This window comes from Amborella trichopoda, chromosome 9, assembly GCF_054954075.1.
Source record: "Amborella trichopoda isolate Santa Cruz 75 chromosome 9, AtrichopodaSantaCruz75HAP2 v2.0, whole genome shotgun sequence".
NCBI lineage: Eukaryota > Viridiplantae > Streptophyta > Magnoliopsida > Amborellales > Amborellaceae > Amborella > Amborella trichopoda.
Window position 1 is genome coordinate 47,794,568 of NC_142344.1, and position 16,904 is coordinate 47,811,471.

The window sequence follows — 16,904 nt, forward strand, 5'->3', positions numbered from 1 at the left end:
TACATTGTGCTAATTGGCAGAAAATGGGCTGCTTTGGTCAGCTGATCTACAATGACCCAAATACTATCATGTCCTCAATTTGTTCTAGGCAAGTCAGAGACAAAATCCATAGAGATGTGCTTCCACTTCTACTCTGGCACAGGTAAAGGCTGCAACAACCCAGCGGGCCTTTGATGCTCAGCTTTTACTTGCTGACATGTTAAGCACTTAGACACAAATAACGCTACCTCTTTTTTCATATTATTCCACCAAAAGGTTTTCTTCAGGTCCCGATACATTTTAATACTTCCGGGACGTATCGTATAACAAGAGTGATGTGCTTCTTCCAATATATTTTTCTTCACTCTAATCATTCAGGACACAAATCCGACTTTTGAATCTTAGCAAATCCTCGCTATATATAGAGAATTCGTCTCTCATTCCTTGTTTCACCTCTTCTACAATTGTTATAAGCTGAGGGTCTTTCTTTTGTGTCGATCGAGTCTGTTGGATTAATTGGGGTTCTACCTTAATGTTAGCAATCATACTTACCACACCATTAATGAACAGAACCGGATGCCAATCCACTATTTATTCTAACAATCTCATTTCTTGGATCATTAGATGAGCTAAGATTTCCGTAAATTTTTACTTAGAGCGTCGGCCACAACGTTAGCTTTTCCTGAATGATAATGGATTGTACAATTATAATCTTTTAAGAAATCCATCCATCTTATCTGCCGCATATTCAAATCCTTCTGAGAGAAAAGGTATTTCAAGCTCTTATGATCCGTATATATTTCGAATTGCTCACCATATAGATAATGCCTCCACATTTTCAAAGCGAATACTATTGCAGCCTGTTCCAAGTCATTAATTAGATATTTTTTTCTCATATTCTTTCAACTGTTTGGATGCATATGCCACTACTTTTCCATATTGCATTAATACACATCCCAAGCTTTTATGTGAAGCATCACTATAAATCACAAATCCCCCACTCCCCTTAGGAATAGTTAAAATAGGTGCCAAAGTTAATCGAACTTTTAGTTCTTGAAAACTCTCATCATATTCACTTGTCCACTCAAATTTGACATTTTTCTGTGTCAATCAAGTCAATGGGGTTGCGATTCGAGAAATCCTTCTGCAAATTTTCAGTAATATCCTACCAACCCCAAAAAGCTTCGAACTTCAATCACATTACTTGGTTGTTTCCAATAAACAATGACTTCAACCTTTGAGGGATCAATTGATAGACCTTCCTTCGATATGACATGTCCTAAAAATGTCACTTTTTGAAGCCAAAATTCACATTTACTAAGTTTGGCATACAATTTCGTTTCTTTTAATATTTGCAATACCATTCTTACATGCTGCTCATGTTCCTTTTGATTCTTGGAATATATTAAAATACCATCGATGAATACCACAATAAATTTATCCGAAAAGGGCCTAAAGATCCGATTAATCAAATCCATAAATGCAGTCGGTGCATTGGTCAATCCAAAAGGTATGACTAAAAATTCATAATGGCCATACTTTGTTCTGAAAGTCGCCTTGAAAACATCTTCACTTTTAATCTTAAGCTGATGGTATCTAGATCTAAGATCAATTTTTTAAAACACTTGTGATCCTTGTAAGTGATCAAATAAATCATCAATTCTAGGTAATAGATACTTATTTTTCACTGTCACTTGGTTCAACTGTCTATAATCAATATACAATCTCATAGTCCCATCTTTCTTTTTAACAAATAGTACTGGAGCACTCCAAGGTGACACACTGAGCCTGATAAAACCTTTATCTAATAATTCTTCCAATTATTGTTTAAGTTCCTTAAGTTCTGCAGGTGCCATTCTGTAAGGTGCCTTAGAAATTGAGGCCACCCCTGGCAATAATTTAATAGAGAATTCAATTTCTCTGTAAGGCGGTAATCCTGGCAATTTCTTCCGAAAAAACGTCGGGAAATTCTCGGATAACCGGAATGGTATCCAAATTTATCTCTTCCTTCCTATCTTCTTTGATATAAGAAAGAAAGCCTTGACACCCTTTTCGAAGGAGGCGATTAGCTCGAATACAAGAGATTAAATATGATGGGGAGTCTTTTTGATACCATTGAAGTAAAATACTGGTTGATTCGGAATACTAAAGGTAACCATTTTCTTGCAATAATCAATATTTGCATGGTATGCAGAAAGCCAATCTATGCCTAAGATTACATCAAAATCTTGAATTTCTAAGAGTAAAAAAATCAACCAACAGTTCCTTTTCTTCTATCTTTATTACACATGATTTGTACGCTATATTGGTGTCAATTGAATTTCCCATCGATGTGGCTACCTCTATAATGTAATCTAATTGTTTTGGTTTTACCTTTAAGTAGCATACAAAGTGTCGTGACACGAATGAATGAGTATATCGAGGATCAATCAAAACATGATCTACTTTCTGGAAGATAATAAGAGTACCTTGGATCACTGATTTGAAGCCTGAGCGTCTGATCGCAAACACTCTTCCCTTCATCTGAGGCTTTTAAGCTATCTCTCCCTGCTTTGGAAGCTGTTGCATCTGTAAGCTAGGACATTCTTTAATATGATGCCCAATTTTCTACAGTTAAAATAAGCTCCAGTATTTCAATAATAAGGGCTCGACCCATGGTTTTTCCCACATTTTTTACATGGTTTTATTGAGCTTTGAAGTGCCCAGGGCCTTAGCTTCTTGTTTGGCCTTTCAAATTGTTGTTGATTAGATGATGTGGGTCTAACATGACTTTTTTGATTTTTCATCTTTTAGTAATCTTCAAAATCTTTTTCGATAATTTGGGCTCGATCCACTATTTTAGCATAAGTTCTCAATTTCAAGACTGATATCCTGCTTCTCATAGCTGGCCTAAGACCCCTTTCAAATTTTTTCACCTTTCTTGCCTCATTGTTAATCATATGTAGTGCAAACCTGGCCAATTCAGTAAACTTGGCCTCGTACTGTGCTACTGTCCGATTTCCTTGGATTAATTCTAGAAATTCCATTTTTTTTTCTCGAGTAAAATCTGGGAAATACTTTTCATTAAATGCCTCTAGAAATACTTCTCAAGTCAATGGTTTATTTTCTTTGACCAATACTCCTTTTGCCATTCGCCACTAGTGTTGTGCTTCACCTTCTAACATAAAAACTGCCAAGGCCACTTTCCTATCATCAGAACATTCCATTACCTCGAATATTTTCTCCAATTGCATAATCTATCCCTCGGCTTCCAATGGGTTTACAGCAAGCTTAAAAGAAGGTGGGTTCAATTTCTTAAATTGTTCGATATTATTCCCACCATTTCCCGTAACTGACTGCCTGGGTGGATTGTTGTTTTCCATCTGATGTTGCATGAAAGAAACCATATTTTTCAAGGCTTTGTGAATTCCTTCCGTATTAGCTTCAGCTATTCTGAATATTGACTTCGTCCAGTCTGTAAATGCAATAAATGTGATTTTAAGTACATTCTTTTTAAATTTCTTAAGAATCTTAAACCTATTGCTCTGATACCATATTTGTCACACCCCAAGAATTTACAATACAAATATTCCTGAGATGTGTCAGTCAAAACATATATACATCTCTTGATAGTACAAATTTACAGTGGCGAATTCTTACAAAGTAACAAAATAAAGCTTAGGCACAACTACAATATCTTCCAAGGTTGATCCTGACGAGCACTCAAATAAAACCGCAGTTATCCTGAAAAATGTTTACCATAGTTTAATGAGTTTGGTTACTCAGTAAGTGATCATCATAATCCTAAAAATAATCATGATGAAAGAAATAAAATAACTTTCAAAATGGAGGTCAATTAAAAACAATGCGAGCACAGGTATGTATAGATAACAATTTTACTTTCAGAAATGCACAATTAAACATAATCCAAATGATTGAAATGCATATAACATTTTGACGACATTGCATAATTCAAAAGATTCCACAAAATTACCTTACTGGCGTCTCAAGTAGGTCACCTATATACGCCATCAACGTCCTGATGGATCCACTTAATCCCAATCGGCGTCCCAGATAGGTCCACTTAATCCCTACAGGTCTACTTATACCTCACCGGCATACCGGATGAGTCCACTTAATCCCAACCTGCATCCCGGATAGATCCACTTAAACCTCACCGACGAACCGGATGAGTCTACTTGCATACTTAAAGTGTTTCTAAATCTCTTTAAACATTCGAAAGCAGCAATATTATGTACTCAACATATCACTGAAATCATTAATATGAATTTCACTAAAACAATTAATAACAGTCACTTTCAATAACATTTCAAAAATAACCAATCAAATATTTTGGGCTCAAATTTAGAAGGGTAGCAATTCGTAAAGATATTCTAGCATAATTGCCAGTTTAATATGTATAGAAAACTCTTATAGAATTTCAAGAATACGGAATTATCACAATTTATGAGATGTCAATTCGCAATTAAACATTTCACAACAATGCTATAACCAATTGCAAAAATATCAATTTTTTTAAATAATAAGGCAGTCATTTCACATGAAATTTACAATGTCTAAATATTCAAAAACAGTAGAAAGAAATCTTACAATTTTACTAATAGCAGAAATATCACATTTATTTCTAATAATTTTATTTCTAAAATTTTCTAACAATAGACAAGAAAAATAAATAAATAAATGTATTTCTAAGAATTTACAGCATTTAAAATTTCTAATATTATAATTTTATTAAAAAGATTATTTTTCAAAATAATGAGGTCACTTGCGCACAAAATTTATCGCGCCTAAAATTCATGATAATAAGTAGAAATAATTATTTCATTTCATTTTTAAAAAGAATGGATTATTTTTCAAGATAATGAAGTCACTTACCTAAAATATTTGAGAGGGAGCTTCTGATAAAAATTCGGCTAGGGAGAGGAGCTCACTGTGTTTCGACCAGAGAGAAAAAGATCTCAAAAGTTTTCTAGGGTGGGAGTCTTCGCCTCTCGTATTTAAACTCTTACGACACCTTATTATAATATTTTATTAAGTTACACCTCATACACGTGGTGTGACCGTTATATTACCCCTTATATGCTTAAAGCCCAGGCGAGAGCAAACCAAAGAAACTCAACTAAAAGATTTTGACAATAGTGATGGTCCCTAAGGACCATCATGCTCATACGAACCATCACTTATTAAAAGTTTCCCCTTTTTTTTTTTTTTTTTTGAAATTTTTAAATTATTACAGAATATATTCGAGGGCAGTACCCCTACATATAGTCAGATATATAGGCACCTTATATCCTTCATATCGATGGTTTTCCACTTATTTGTATATTTGTCCATTTGGAGCTGTGAATGTATAGGTTTTAAGGCATGAATACAGAGTGTTTGATCGGATATAGTGGGTTGATGTAAATTTTAATAGGGATTGTAAGTTCTTAGAACTCCTCACGCACCGAGTACATATGTAAAAAACCATTATTGTTTCCATGATATGAAAATTAAGGGTGATTTTGGCCCCGATTGTGTTAGTCTCCTGGTTATTTCTCTGATATGGAGTCATAATACATTAATCATCTGCTCCTTAATACATTTCGGAGCTACCAAATCTCTGGCGAATCCACTGGGGAGGAGTTCGCCCTTCATCTTGGGTAGAAACTAGGAAAAATATAGCATTTTCTCTCTCTTGAATCGAGCTTCACAATAGTCACTCTCTTGTTCGATCTCTTTCTTTACTTTGACGATCAGTCCTCACCGGTGCCATGCATTTTTCTAGGATAGTCAATTTTGTGCATTTTCAGCAAACAATCACGTAAGTTAGATGCCTCGTTGAAAGAATCGACAGGACTGATGTATCAATCGCAGAAGCATGGGGTAAGATGATTAGAAAATCTTGGGTTGAAGTCAATGTTGCAGTGTGCAATAGCCCTCTTCAATTCACTCTGACCAATCGTGAGAAGCGACGATAGATCGTGAGTTGCAGTAGGCACTCCAAACGTCATGTGGTAACCATCATTCAATGTATCATTGGAAACATTATTGTTATACGAAATGTTCCATGAACGCGAGGGACAGGTTGTCGCATGGCTATAAATCCCAGGACTTACCATCGAAAGTTGAATGTCCCAAGCCAAATGCATTATCGAATAATAATGGACATCAACCGAAAATGGCTCATGCACCAAGTAAACCCCGCGAGAATAGATATAAGCTTAATCCCACACCATGTACAGTGCATGGGGGTAGAGAATTGTTCAAGCATGACAATCCATGTCGGACAAGTCACTCGAGCAATTCATCGAGCCAAGGAAGCCCAATCGGTGTCGCCTAAACGCCTTTGACCATTGAAAAACCTCGTTCATAAAAAAGAGTAGAAAGGCTGGCGGTAAACATGCTTGGACCCATATCTAATGTTCATAGGCCGGGAGTCAAGTCTCCTCTTGAGCCTAACAAGTCTGGACTCATAACGCAAAGCTCATGCAACCTTAAGGAGGTGGCAATATTTTTGTTCAGCAGCACCATTTTGTTGTGGTGTTGCTGTACATGAATGTTGATGGAACACACCTTGAGTTTACAAAAAATGTTTCATATCATTAGAGAATAATTCAATTCTATTGTTGGTATGAAGGGACTTAATTAAATAAGTAAATTGAGTTTTAACCAAGGTAAAAAAGGCTTTCAAGTGGTGATTAGTTTCAATTTATGTCAAATTAAAGATATCCAAGTATTACAAATAAAATCATCAACGAAGGTTAAAAAATAGCGTGCGCCATAAAGGAATGGGGAAGCATAACCTTCCTACATATCACTGTGAATAAGTAGAAAAGGTGAAGTGGTAGAACATGAACTAAATAGAAAAGATAGTTGAGAATATAAGACAATAGCGATCAACAGAATAAAAAACATTAGAATGTTTCTCAATAAGAGTTTGTAACCAAGCATTGGATGGGTGGCCAAGATGTTAGTGCCGTAGGTCCATGCATTGTGGGTGCTGATCAGATGAAGGAATCACATCTTTAGAAAATTGGAACAGATAAAGTCCACTCTATTCTCTACTGGCTCTAGTCGTCTTCCTCGTTAACTGGTCCTAAAAAACACAGTGGAACGAAAAAAATGTTACTGAACAGTGGAGATCAAAAATCAATTTCTTAACAAATAATTTGAATGAAAGAACATCTAAAACATTTTGAAAAGAGATCTGATCAGAAAGGACAACAATACCAATCTGTGAAACAGATGTCGTGCCACCATCATGTAACTTAACCGGTTGGATGGGTGATGAAGGTTGGATAAATGATGAAAAGGATGGTAATGAAATAATACGGCAGTTAACACCACTATCAATTAACCAAAAAATATTGGAGGAAGGAAAAATAGAGCAGCAAATAAACTTACCAGCAAGATTGGTCAATTTGTTGGAACTACTTGCTTGGAGGAGATTCAACAAATGGCGATGTTGTTCGACAGTAAACTGTGGTGCACTACGCAAAGATGGTTGGCTAGGCGGAAGTGGCGCTCATTAAACCTTGTTTGCATGAGGCTTGGGCTGCCTTTTGGGATAGCCAATGAGCTTGTAACAATGGTCTTTTGTGTGGTCGTCCTTATGACAGTAATCACATTGTAATAGCGGTCAGGTCCCACCCTTATGATAGTAATCACAATGTAATAGTAGTGGACGGTTTAGAAGTGGCAAAGGCAACAACATCTGTGGCTGCTGTGTGTAGCTATATGTCAGACACAGTGTGTATTTATAAGGGATGGAGTGGGAGAGTTAATGAAATAGATAGCATACACAAACGAAGTACTTAAAACAAGTTATATTCAATGTTTTCAAGGATATAATTTACCAATGAAACTACCAAACATATGAAATTGATTATAAAATGCTTTTTTAATGTGTTTACCAAACATGAGTTTGCAAAAGTGTTTGTTTTACATATGTAAATACTTTACTCGTGTAAATGTTTTCACACAAATCAAACACGCATTCGATTGTGCCAGCTAAGTCTTCTTGTCAAAATAAAGAAAATCTACTGCAAATCTAGTCTTATTAAAATAATTAAAACTAAAGAGGAAAAGAGAAATGAAACTTACCTAACCGGGCCGGTTGGCACGGGACGCTAGAATTTGAAGATGCCGCCCATATCAAGACCGTAGGTTATTTACGCTTTTTGCCTTCCCTTCTCTTTGAACTTGATTGAATTCTAGCTCTGAAATTTATAGAATAATTAAACTCTGAATGGTTGTAAAAAGGATTAAAATTGTATTAGGTTTTGTAGCCTAGATCTAAGATCGCGATTTTTAGCATCTAGGATTTTGAAGGCTAAAGCTCTAGAGCTAAGTTAAAAGGACCTAAGCTAGGGTTTATTCTCTGGAATTAGGTTTTAAAAGCTTAGTGTTTGAGTCTTTATAGAGATCGGGATTCTAAAATATATTGGGTTTCTAACCAAGATTAGGTGTCCATCTGAATGGGCCAAATTAGATCCCTTTTGTAGGTTTCTAAGCTGATTCCAAGTCGGTGTAAGAATCACTCTACTGGATTCTTCTCCAAATTTCGGTCTGACTGAGTCAAAAGCTGTCGACACCGCACTCTGAGTATTTGCGGGCAAACTGGCCCAAACACTACGCCCTATGGCATTTAGAGTTTCTGGCTATGTGAGAGTTGGTTTTTCGAATATTAAGGGTCAGACGCCGCACCATGCGGCGTTTAGGGTTTGTGGACAAAACGATACACACCGCTACATCTAGGCCTTGGGCAGCTAGATCTTCAGGATTTCGGTTCCTTTCTTGATTTTGACTTATTTTTTATTGGTTCTTTATCTTATCTTATCTAAAGTCGGTTTTCTATTTTTTAGGGTTTTATGATAATTTTTTAGGATGATTTCCTAGATTTTTAGTATTCATGGGAGATTCTCAAGGGTGTTCTAAAAGACTAGGGCTATGGTTTAAGGGACTATGGACAATAGGGCAGGTGATTTACGGTGTATTAGGATAGCATGGTCCTTAGAGATTTATTAGGCATTTCTAAAACATTTTTAGATATTTTAAAATAAAAAAAATTCAAAAAAAATAGCTAATTTCAAAATGTGGTTTCTACAACTTTGTTTATATTAAAATGTTTTAAATGTCAAAATCTTCCTTTAAATCGCTATGTTTTTTCGACCAAATTGAAAAGGCTCTAAAAGGATATGCAAGACTAGCTGCAAGTAAAACCTCACTTTAGAATTCACCAAAAATTGTAGTTATGGCATTGGAAAAACTTCAAATGGATTATTTTATCCTTCACTATTGTTGTTGAAAAAAAAAAAAAAATCTAACCAAAAAATAGTGTATATTGTAACACATTATTTAAACCGTACATTTCGTATTAAAAATAATTTTAATGGATCTACAACATTTATACCATTTTTTATATTTCTATTTCATAGTCAGTTTTGAAAATTAATTTTAGAAGCCTTCGTTAAGATTTCTAACGAACAAGTATTTGTATTTTTCGGATGGGAATTTGAGATGAGGCTTTACTTCGTTTACATAAACCTCAGGCAAAACTGAGAAAAACATAACCGAGAAAATATGATAGTTACTCTCCAATCATTATATTTGCTCCGAGTCACATCGGAGGCTTCACGTTAACGACACGTGCACCAATAAAATACACACGTGATAATGAACACTTGGTGGAAATAAGCAATAGCATATACTTTAGAAAAGGCACCTCCTACCCTAATTCATTTATTCAGGTGTCACCCATCTAACAACTAAACCTTTTTTTTGAACAGTGGTTTACTTTTTCCTAATTCATTTATTCTGGTGTAACCCACCCAACCACTACACCTTTTTCTCGTACAGTGGGCGACTTTTTCCTTTCGTGCCCGTGGATTCCTCAATTTAACATGAGCAAGAGGCCATTGAGTTAAAAAAAAATATATATAAAAAAAAATAAAAAAATAAAAAAATAAAAAAAAAGACATCTCTTTCCAAGCTTTCACTTTTGGGTTTTCATGATACCCTTCCACCCACTCATTTGGGTAGGACTTTAAATAATCACTATTAAATATAATACAGATTTCTATAAAAGTTATTACATAAGTGTAGAATATGATTTTTTTAGCGATATGTGTCATATTTAAGGTGATTTTTTAGGGTCCTACACATGAGTGTGGAAGGGTCTTATAGAATCATTACTCTTCTTTAATATAGTTAAAAAAATAGGTATATGAAAATTACTTATGTTTGGTTCAAGGTCAAGTCAATTTTGATCTTTAGAGGGGTTGGCAACCGGTCGGGTCAAGTTCGTTACTGTCCCGACTCAGAAACTGAACCAAAAATGAATTATAGGACCCAGACCCGACTAGATCTAGACCTAAAGCCGGACCCAACCCAAACAAATAAGAAAACAAATTAAAAAAAAATTAAATGTTATATTAAATATATACATGTATTACATAAATATTATAATTAAAATATATGGTTATTTTGATTAAAATATTATATATTAAATATTATTTAAATTTTTTGTCAGGTCTTCTTAAACTCAAACCTAATTGGATCCGGACCCAACTCGAGTCAAACTCAAACCATATGTTTTTTTTTTTTTTTTGGATGCAGTGTAGGGTCTTTCTGTTAAAAGAATATTTTGATAAATATTACGAGACTTTAATAATGGAACCCATCCTACGGCTCCTAGGTTATCAAAACCTTGGGAAAAGTAGATAAAGATGGGCGCCCAAAAGAGCAAAGGAGGAAGGCTCCAGAGGGCGTGGAATCTAGATAAGAAACACAACTGTATGCCACAATACTATGAGTAGGACCTTCACACCATCATCACCACCCATTATAATACCAAAAATATGGCAGGCTGGATGGATGGTTGATTCTCCCACTTGTTCCATTTCTTTCCTTAACAAAAAGAACTTGGGAAACTGGAAACTTAAATAATGAAAGGGAGAGATAGGGGTGGCCCCGTCCCACCCCACCCCACCCCACCCCACCCAGGCTCTAAAAAGCTTAAGCCTGGGCTATAGGCCAACCCGGTTTGGCCTTGCCCAACCGCTTTTTTTAGCTTCTTCCTTCTAGTGTCTTTATGTGATTTTATTTGGCCCGGTCTTACCCGGCTTGGCACACAGACAGCCTGGGCCAGCCACAAAGGAACTAGGGCCAGCCTAAGGCTAACGCCCAGGCTCAGCTTATTACCAGCCTTAAGGAAAGAGACCTAAGTCGGCCTTTCCTAGAGGGAATTTCCTCGGTTATAACCTAGCCAGCTGGCCTCTAGGGATTTTTCTAGGTGGTCTCCTTTATCTCTCTTCTTTCTAACAAAAGTGGGTTGTACTCCTTAACTTTGTAATCTCAAAGCATGCTATAAATTTGACTCATTCTCTCTCTGTCTTCTCATCTCTTCCACTTCAACAACTCTCTCTCTCTTGTTATCATGGCTCGCTTTGTACCCGTCTTGGCTACGTCTTTCCTTGCTCTCCTGCTCCTGGCTGAGTTTGGCTTAGCACTAGAACCACAAGGGGTGCGCACCAACAATTATTCTCTCTACCTTCTATACCTCAAGTTTTCTTCCAAATATTATGAGTTCTTATTAAATTACAAATTTTGATTATATTAATAGGAAAAGCATATAAAGTGACTTTTTACTTATAGTACAAAGAGGTCATAGTTATTGATATCTTTCAGATTTTAGATTGGGTCGGTATGGGTCATTGATTAGACTTAAAGTTCCAAAACAAATATTTTAAACTTCATAATACACTCTAAACCATCCGATTTGACATCTAATAGTTAAGAGTAATTTGGACCTTTTTGTAACAAAGATAAATGATTTCAAATACAATCCCATGATATAGTTGGCTTAGAACTATGATGTAACCCCTATCTTATAACATGCAAAAAAATAATCTAGTTCCTTTTTCATCATTTTATCTCATCCATGTAGTGTAAGAATTAACATAGTTTCTTCCATGTTTTCCACTAAATGAAGCTGATGGTCCTATGTTTTTGTATGTTATGTAGGTGATTGAGGGCTCCCTCACCAAAGGCACCATGGGTAAGAGAAACCACCATTTCTTGATGAACTAAGACCTAAACTACTGTTTCTTAATTTATTTCAATGTTTGTAAGCAGTTTTGTGTCCCTTCTTTTGTAGATTGTGGAAAAGCATGCTCCGGCAGGTGCAGATTATCATCGAGGCCTCACCTTTGCAAGAGGGCTTGCGGCACGTGCTGTGCGAGGTGTAATTGTGTGCCCCAAGGGACTTCTGGCAACCAAAAAGTGTGCCCATGTTATTATAACATGAAGACTCATGGGAACAAACGCAAGTGCCCTTAAATATATGAGCACTATGCTCCCTATCTCTTCAATCTCTCCCTTCTGTCTTCTTGGGCAAGCTCAATGCTTTTGACCTGCTTTATATTTCCTTGTAAATCTCTTTCTTCTTTCCCACATGATCAGCTGATGCCTTTGAGTTGAGCTCTATTTTCTATTTGTTTATATGTAGATATAGGAGCTACTCCAACACTGAGCTATACATCTGGTTTGGTATGTTAGTGTGTATGTAGATATGAGTGAATAAATGGCATGTATCAACCTAAATCTACTTCTATGCACTGTCACTGAATGCAAATTTCTGAAATAATAGAAAGAAAGGGCAACAAAAATGAGCACTCCAATAGCCCATGGTAAACCATCAATATCACATCTTAGTTTTTATTTCTTTTTTTTGGTGCACGCACACTTATGGTGTATATACATATACTCGTCTTGTGTTACTTTTGGAGCTTTAAATTTTATAATGAGCGATGGAAGTGGAACTAGATTTTCAGATAATCATAAGGGCTTCTGGTATAAAAATTGTTTCTTTGATGGGGAGGTGAGCCTTAATTTAACTGTTTTATGTTGTTGCCTTACATAAACTGCACCCAGTGTATAATTTGAGTCATCAAATTCCTCTTCATCTCCTCCCCAATTTTTCTCTCCTTTTCACTATTTTCACTGCTACAAACCAAATTCCTCTTCTTCCCCTCCTTTCTTTCTCTCCCTCCTTTTCCCTATTTTCACTTGTGCAAAATAAACCAATTTCTCAATCTTGCCTTCTTGGCTTGAAATGCCTACGGATTTTTGCTCCCACTCATGGAAGCCCTAATTTTTTGAAAGTTTCAAGCTTCTTGGAGCAATGGAAATAAAAATTACGGAAAGCTCAAGCACGAAAAACTAGTCTGAATCTAGTTTTGGGATATATCAAAGAAAGTAATTGGGTGTCTGGTCCCACAGACGAGGGGACCCAATGTCATTTTGGAAATAGATAGAGGTCATCTGCATCATTTTTAGGCAGTTGGGAGTTGGGACCCACTATTATTCCCTGTAAAGAAGGGCCACAAGTGAAAAAGTTCAAATATACCTAATCAATATATAATAAAAGAAAAAGTTTATATAAAGTTGCGTAGAAATACAGATGTATCTCAAAAATCCACCAGAAAAAATTGTTTTAACGTTAAAAAATCCTCTAATCGAGAAAGGTGCAGTGCTTGCATCCTCACGAGAATCACGAGAAAGGAATGAAGAGGCATTATTGATATCCGATATGCGAAAGTGGAAACTTTTGTTTATTCCTACTTTGGGGTCCTCCTCTGAGAATACGGTGGTTTTTCTAGGATCGAGACGCTCCTTTGTGAAGTTTGTACACAAGAATAAGGGGTCTCGGTTGCTTGAACCCATATGCATAGTCTGATGGCACGGGGTGAAGCCGTGCACGAATGATATCAGGCATCGGAGAGTTGGGAATGCAGTACCCAATACCTTTGGGGTGTCGCCAATACATAGATAGTTAGTCAGGAAAGATCAATATATCGGCTCACCATAAAATCAGAAATAAATCGTTTTTGTTTTAAAAAGTCGTATGAAAAAATCAGGCAAAAAATACGGATCGACAAAAGTACTTTATGTAAAAATATTGCAAATATATTGGACTAGGCTAAAAAATTTGGAGTGAAAAAAATATATATGTTTAAAATAAAATTAAGTAGAAATTAAAATAAAATTAAATAAAATAAAAAATAAAATGATAAGTTGATGATAAATATACCATATGAATTTTCTCATTACATGTTTTAACAAACATCACACCCACTTAGTACATAAGCAAAAAAAAAACAAAGTGGGACAATGTGAGATAAATAGAATTGAGTTGACTATATTCATTTATCTATTCATATGGTGAGTGTCCCTTTTGTAACTATAGTTAAGCGATAGGAAGATGTATACATCTTTTATTAGACTAGCAACAAACACAGTAGACCAAGAAGAAGCACAAAACAAGAAGACAAGTATTACGCAGTGAGAGAGAAGCAAACACAAACTCTTCCATAAAGAAACGCAGGGTGAGAGAGAGCATACATAGACACTGAGAAACAAGATGGACATAAACTCTCAGAGAAGACGAAGAACATGGACGACGTAAACCCTAATCCAAGTTTCCAGCCATGAATTAGGTTCGGGGATTGAGCCCTAATCTCTTTCTTTTTTTTTTTTTTTTTTTTCTTTTTTTTTTTTGTTTTTTTTTTTAGTTTTATTTTTTGTTTTTTTGTTTTTAGCGATTTGAGATGTATAAATTGTGATAATTTTGGCCCTTGAGCTCTAATTTGAATGGATTTTTTTATGGAATTTTGCCGAGCCAAAAGTTGGAGATTTAGATTCAATGGTTTTTATGGTATTTTATTCTAATTTGATTCAATGGATGTGATCATAAACCCTAACAATATACTTGGAGATAAAAATTTACTTTTTAAGGAAGTTTTTTTTTTTTGAAAATAATACGCTTTTTAAAAAGCATGGAAATAACAACTACATAAAAAAGAAAAAAAAAAATTATCTTTCAGAAAAAAAAAAAAAAAGATAGAAAAGGCAAAAGTATTTTTGGACTGATTTTTTTGGTAAAGATCAATAAGCCGCGTTTCAAATGTTTATGTAAAAAATATGCGCCTTTTTTTGGATCTTTTCAAAAAGTCTCACTTTAAACGTTTTTGAAAAAAACTTCGAATGTTTTAAAAAGTAGCCTTTTAGACGTCGACTTGCTAATTATAGTACTGGCCAGTGTTCGTAAAATCGAACCACAACGGTTAACCGGTCAAGGGGCTGGGAGAGGTTTGAACCGGAACTGGACTAACCGGGGTGGTAAACCAGACAAACCGGTCAAGTTGTTTTTTTTTTTTTCAAAAAAATGGGTAAAAACCGCCAAAAAAATTTAATTTTTTTTTAAAAAAATATAAAATCTTATATTAATTGTATATTGTCATATTAAATACATTTATCTTAAAAAAAAAAAAAATTGAAAGAAATTTTTATATAAATTAATATTCGAATACTATGGAGATATGCAATATAGTTTACAATTTTGCCGAGCAAAAAAATATATAAGATGACAGCTTTAAAACGTAGAATTAAGATGCATATTTAAATAAAACAGGTTAATTTTTTATCCATTGTAGCATGTGGAAACATGAAAGATGAGTTAAACAGTTTTTAGCTTCTACCACTTCTCTACGTAGAGGCTAACAAACATATTTTAGGAGTATGAAGTTGCAACAAATGATAGATAACTTGTAACAAATAATAAAATAAATTAGAAGAAAATGTCACAACCAAACAAGAAGTTGAGAACACAGACAATAGATTCACCAACAGTCAGTTATCAAATTTTTCATCAAAACGAAAAAATCCACAATAATCCCATAAACTAGCAATTCATGAATAAAGAAATAGGATTGTGGAGCAAAAAAATAATGCACGGTTATAGGAATGAGGAGCAATGAGATCTTGAATTGATAGGATTAAGGAGCAAAACAAAAATCATTATACGAACAAAAAATAAATAAATAAATAGCTAGAGAAAAATAGTGAAGCACTACTGATCATCCATGAAAAAGAAAAGCAAAGTTGGCCACTGATAGATTATTCCCCTAAATTATCATGACTATGAATCAATAAATAGCCTTCGTAACCAGAAAATGATCACATCGGCAACAAATATATTCAAGATATTAACATGTTTTGCCATAGAATTTGTGCCTTTCGTAGACATGCAACTTAAAATGTAGAATTACGATGAAAAAAATTATATAAGATTGCATTTTTAACATGAAAACATATTTTTATACAAAAGTATATATAACATTAAAAACAATCCAACAAGCTCACCAAAAATATATAACATTAAAAAGAAAGAAACATTTTTTTCTCATATTCATCACAAAAAAACATATTTTTGTAAAAAAAATATAACATTAAAAACAATGCAACAAGCTCACCAAAACTATATAAAATTAAAAAGAAGGAAATTTTTTTTTTTCTTCATATTCATCACAAATAACACATTTTTATAAAAACAAAACGTAATTTTTTTAATTTTTTGATGTGGTGTTGCAAGCAAGCATTAAGAGAGAGAGAAGAGTTGTTGATCTTGACACACTTGAAGCATCAGCTTGAGAAGGAACATATTCGCGGGTAGTACCCCTTCATATTGTGGCTTTGTCCACCATGGAATCTGAGTATGTGGCATGTTGTCTAGCAGCCAAGGAGACCGTGTGAAATAAGAAGTTTCTATATCAATTTAATTTTCATCATATACGTTGTGAGGCAGTGCGAATTTTCTACGACAACACGGCGGCTATTTGTGTCCCTAAGGAACCTCGGTTTCACAAGAATTCCAAGCATATCATGCCATACTTCTATCACCTGAGAAATGAGGTGAGATTGAAAGAGATCTAGATTAACTGCATATCTACAAATTTGATGATTGCAGACCCTCTGATTAAAAGAGTTGTCCCTAATGTTTTTGTAAGACATGTGAAAGAGATGGGGATGAGAGAAAGTGAGAAAGAAATAATGTAAGGCCTTCAAAAACCAAGTGGGAGATGTTGGATTTATGTGGCCTTTAA

General features: G+C 34.9%; 1 protein-coding gene across 1 annotated transcript; it reads left to right on the plus strand.

The window, feature by feature from the left end:
- Positions 1 to 11,328: 11,328 nt before the first annotated feature.
- On the plus strand, positions 11,329 to 12,571 carry LOC105421471 (snakin-2-like). Its single transcript, XM_011628937.3, has 3 exons — positions 11,329 to 11,485; positions 11,986 to 12,019; positions 12,119 to 12,571. Exons 1-3 carry the CDS (start codon positions 11,399 to 11,401, stop codon positions 12,298 to 12,300), a joined length of 303 nt encoding a protein of 100 aa, XP_011627239.1. The 5' UTR covers positions 11,329 to 11,398; the 3' UTR covers positions 12,301 to 12,571.
- Positions 12,572 to 16,904: the final 4,333 nt, after the last annotated feature.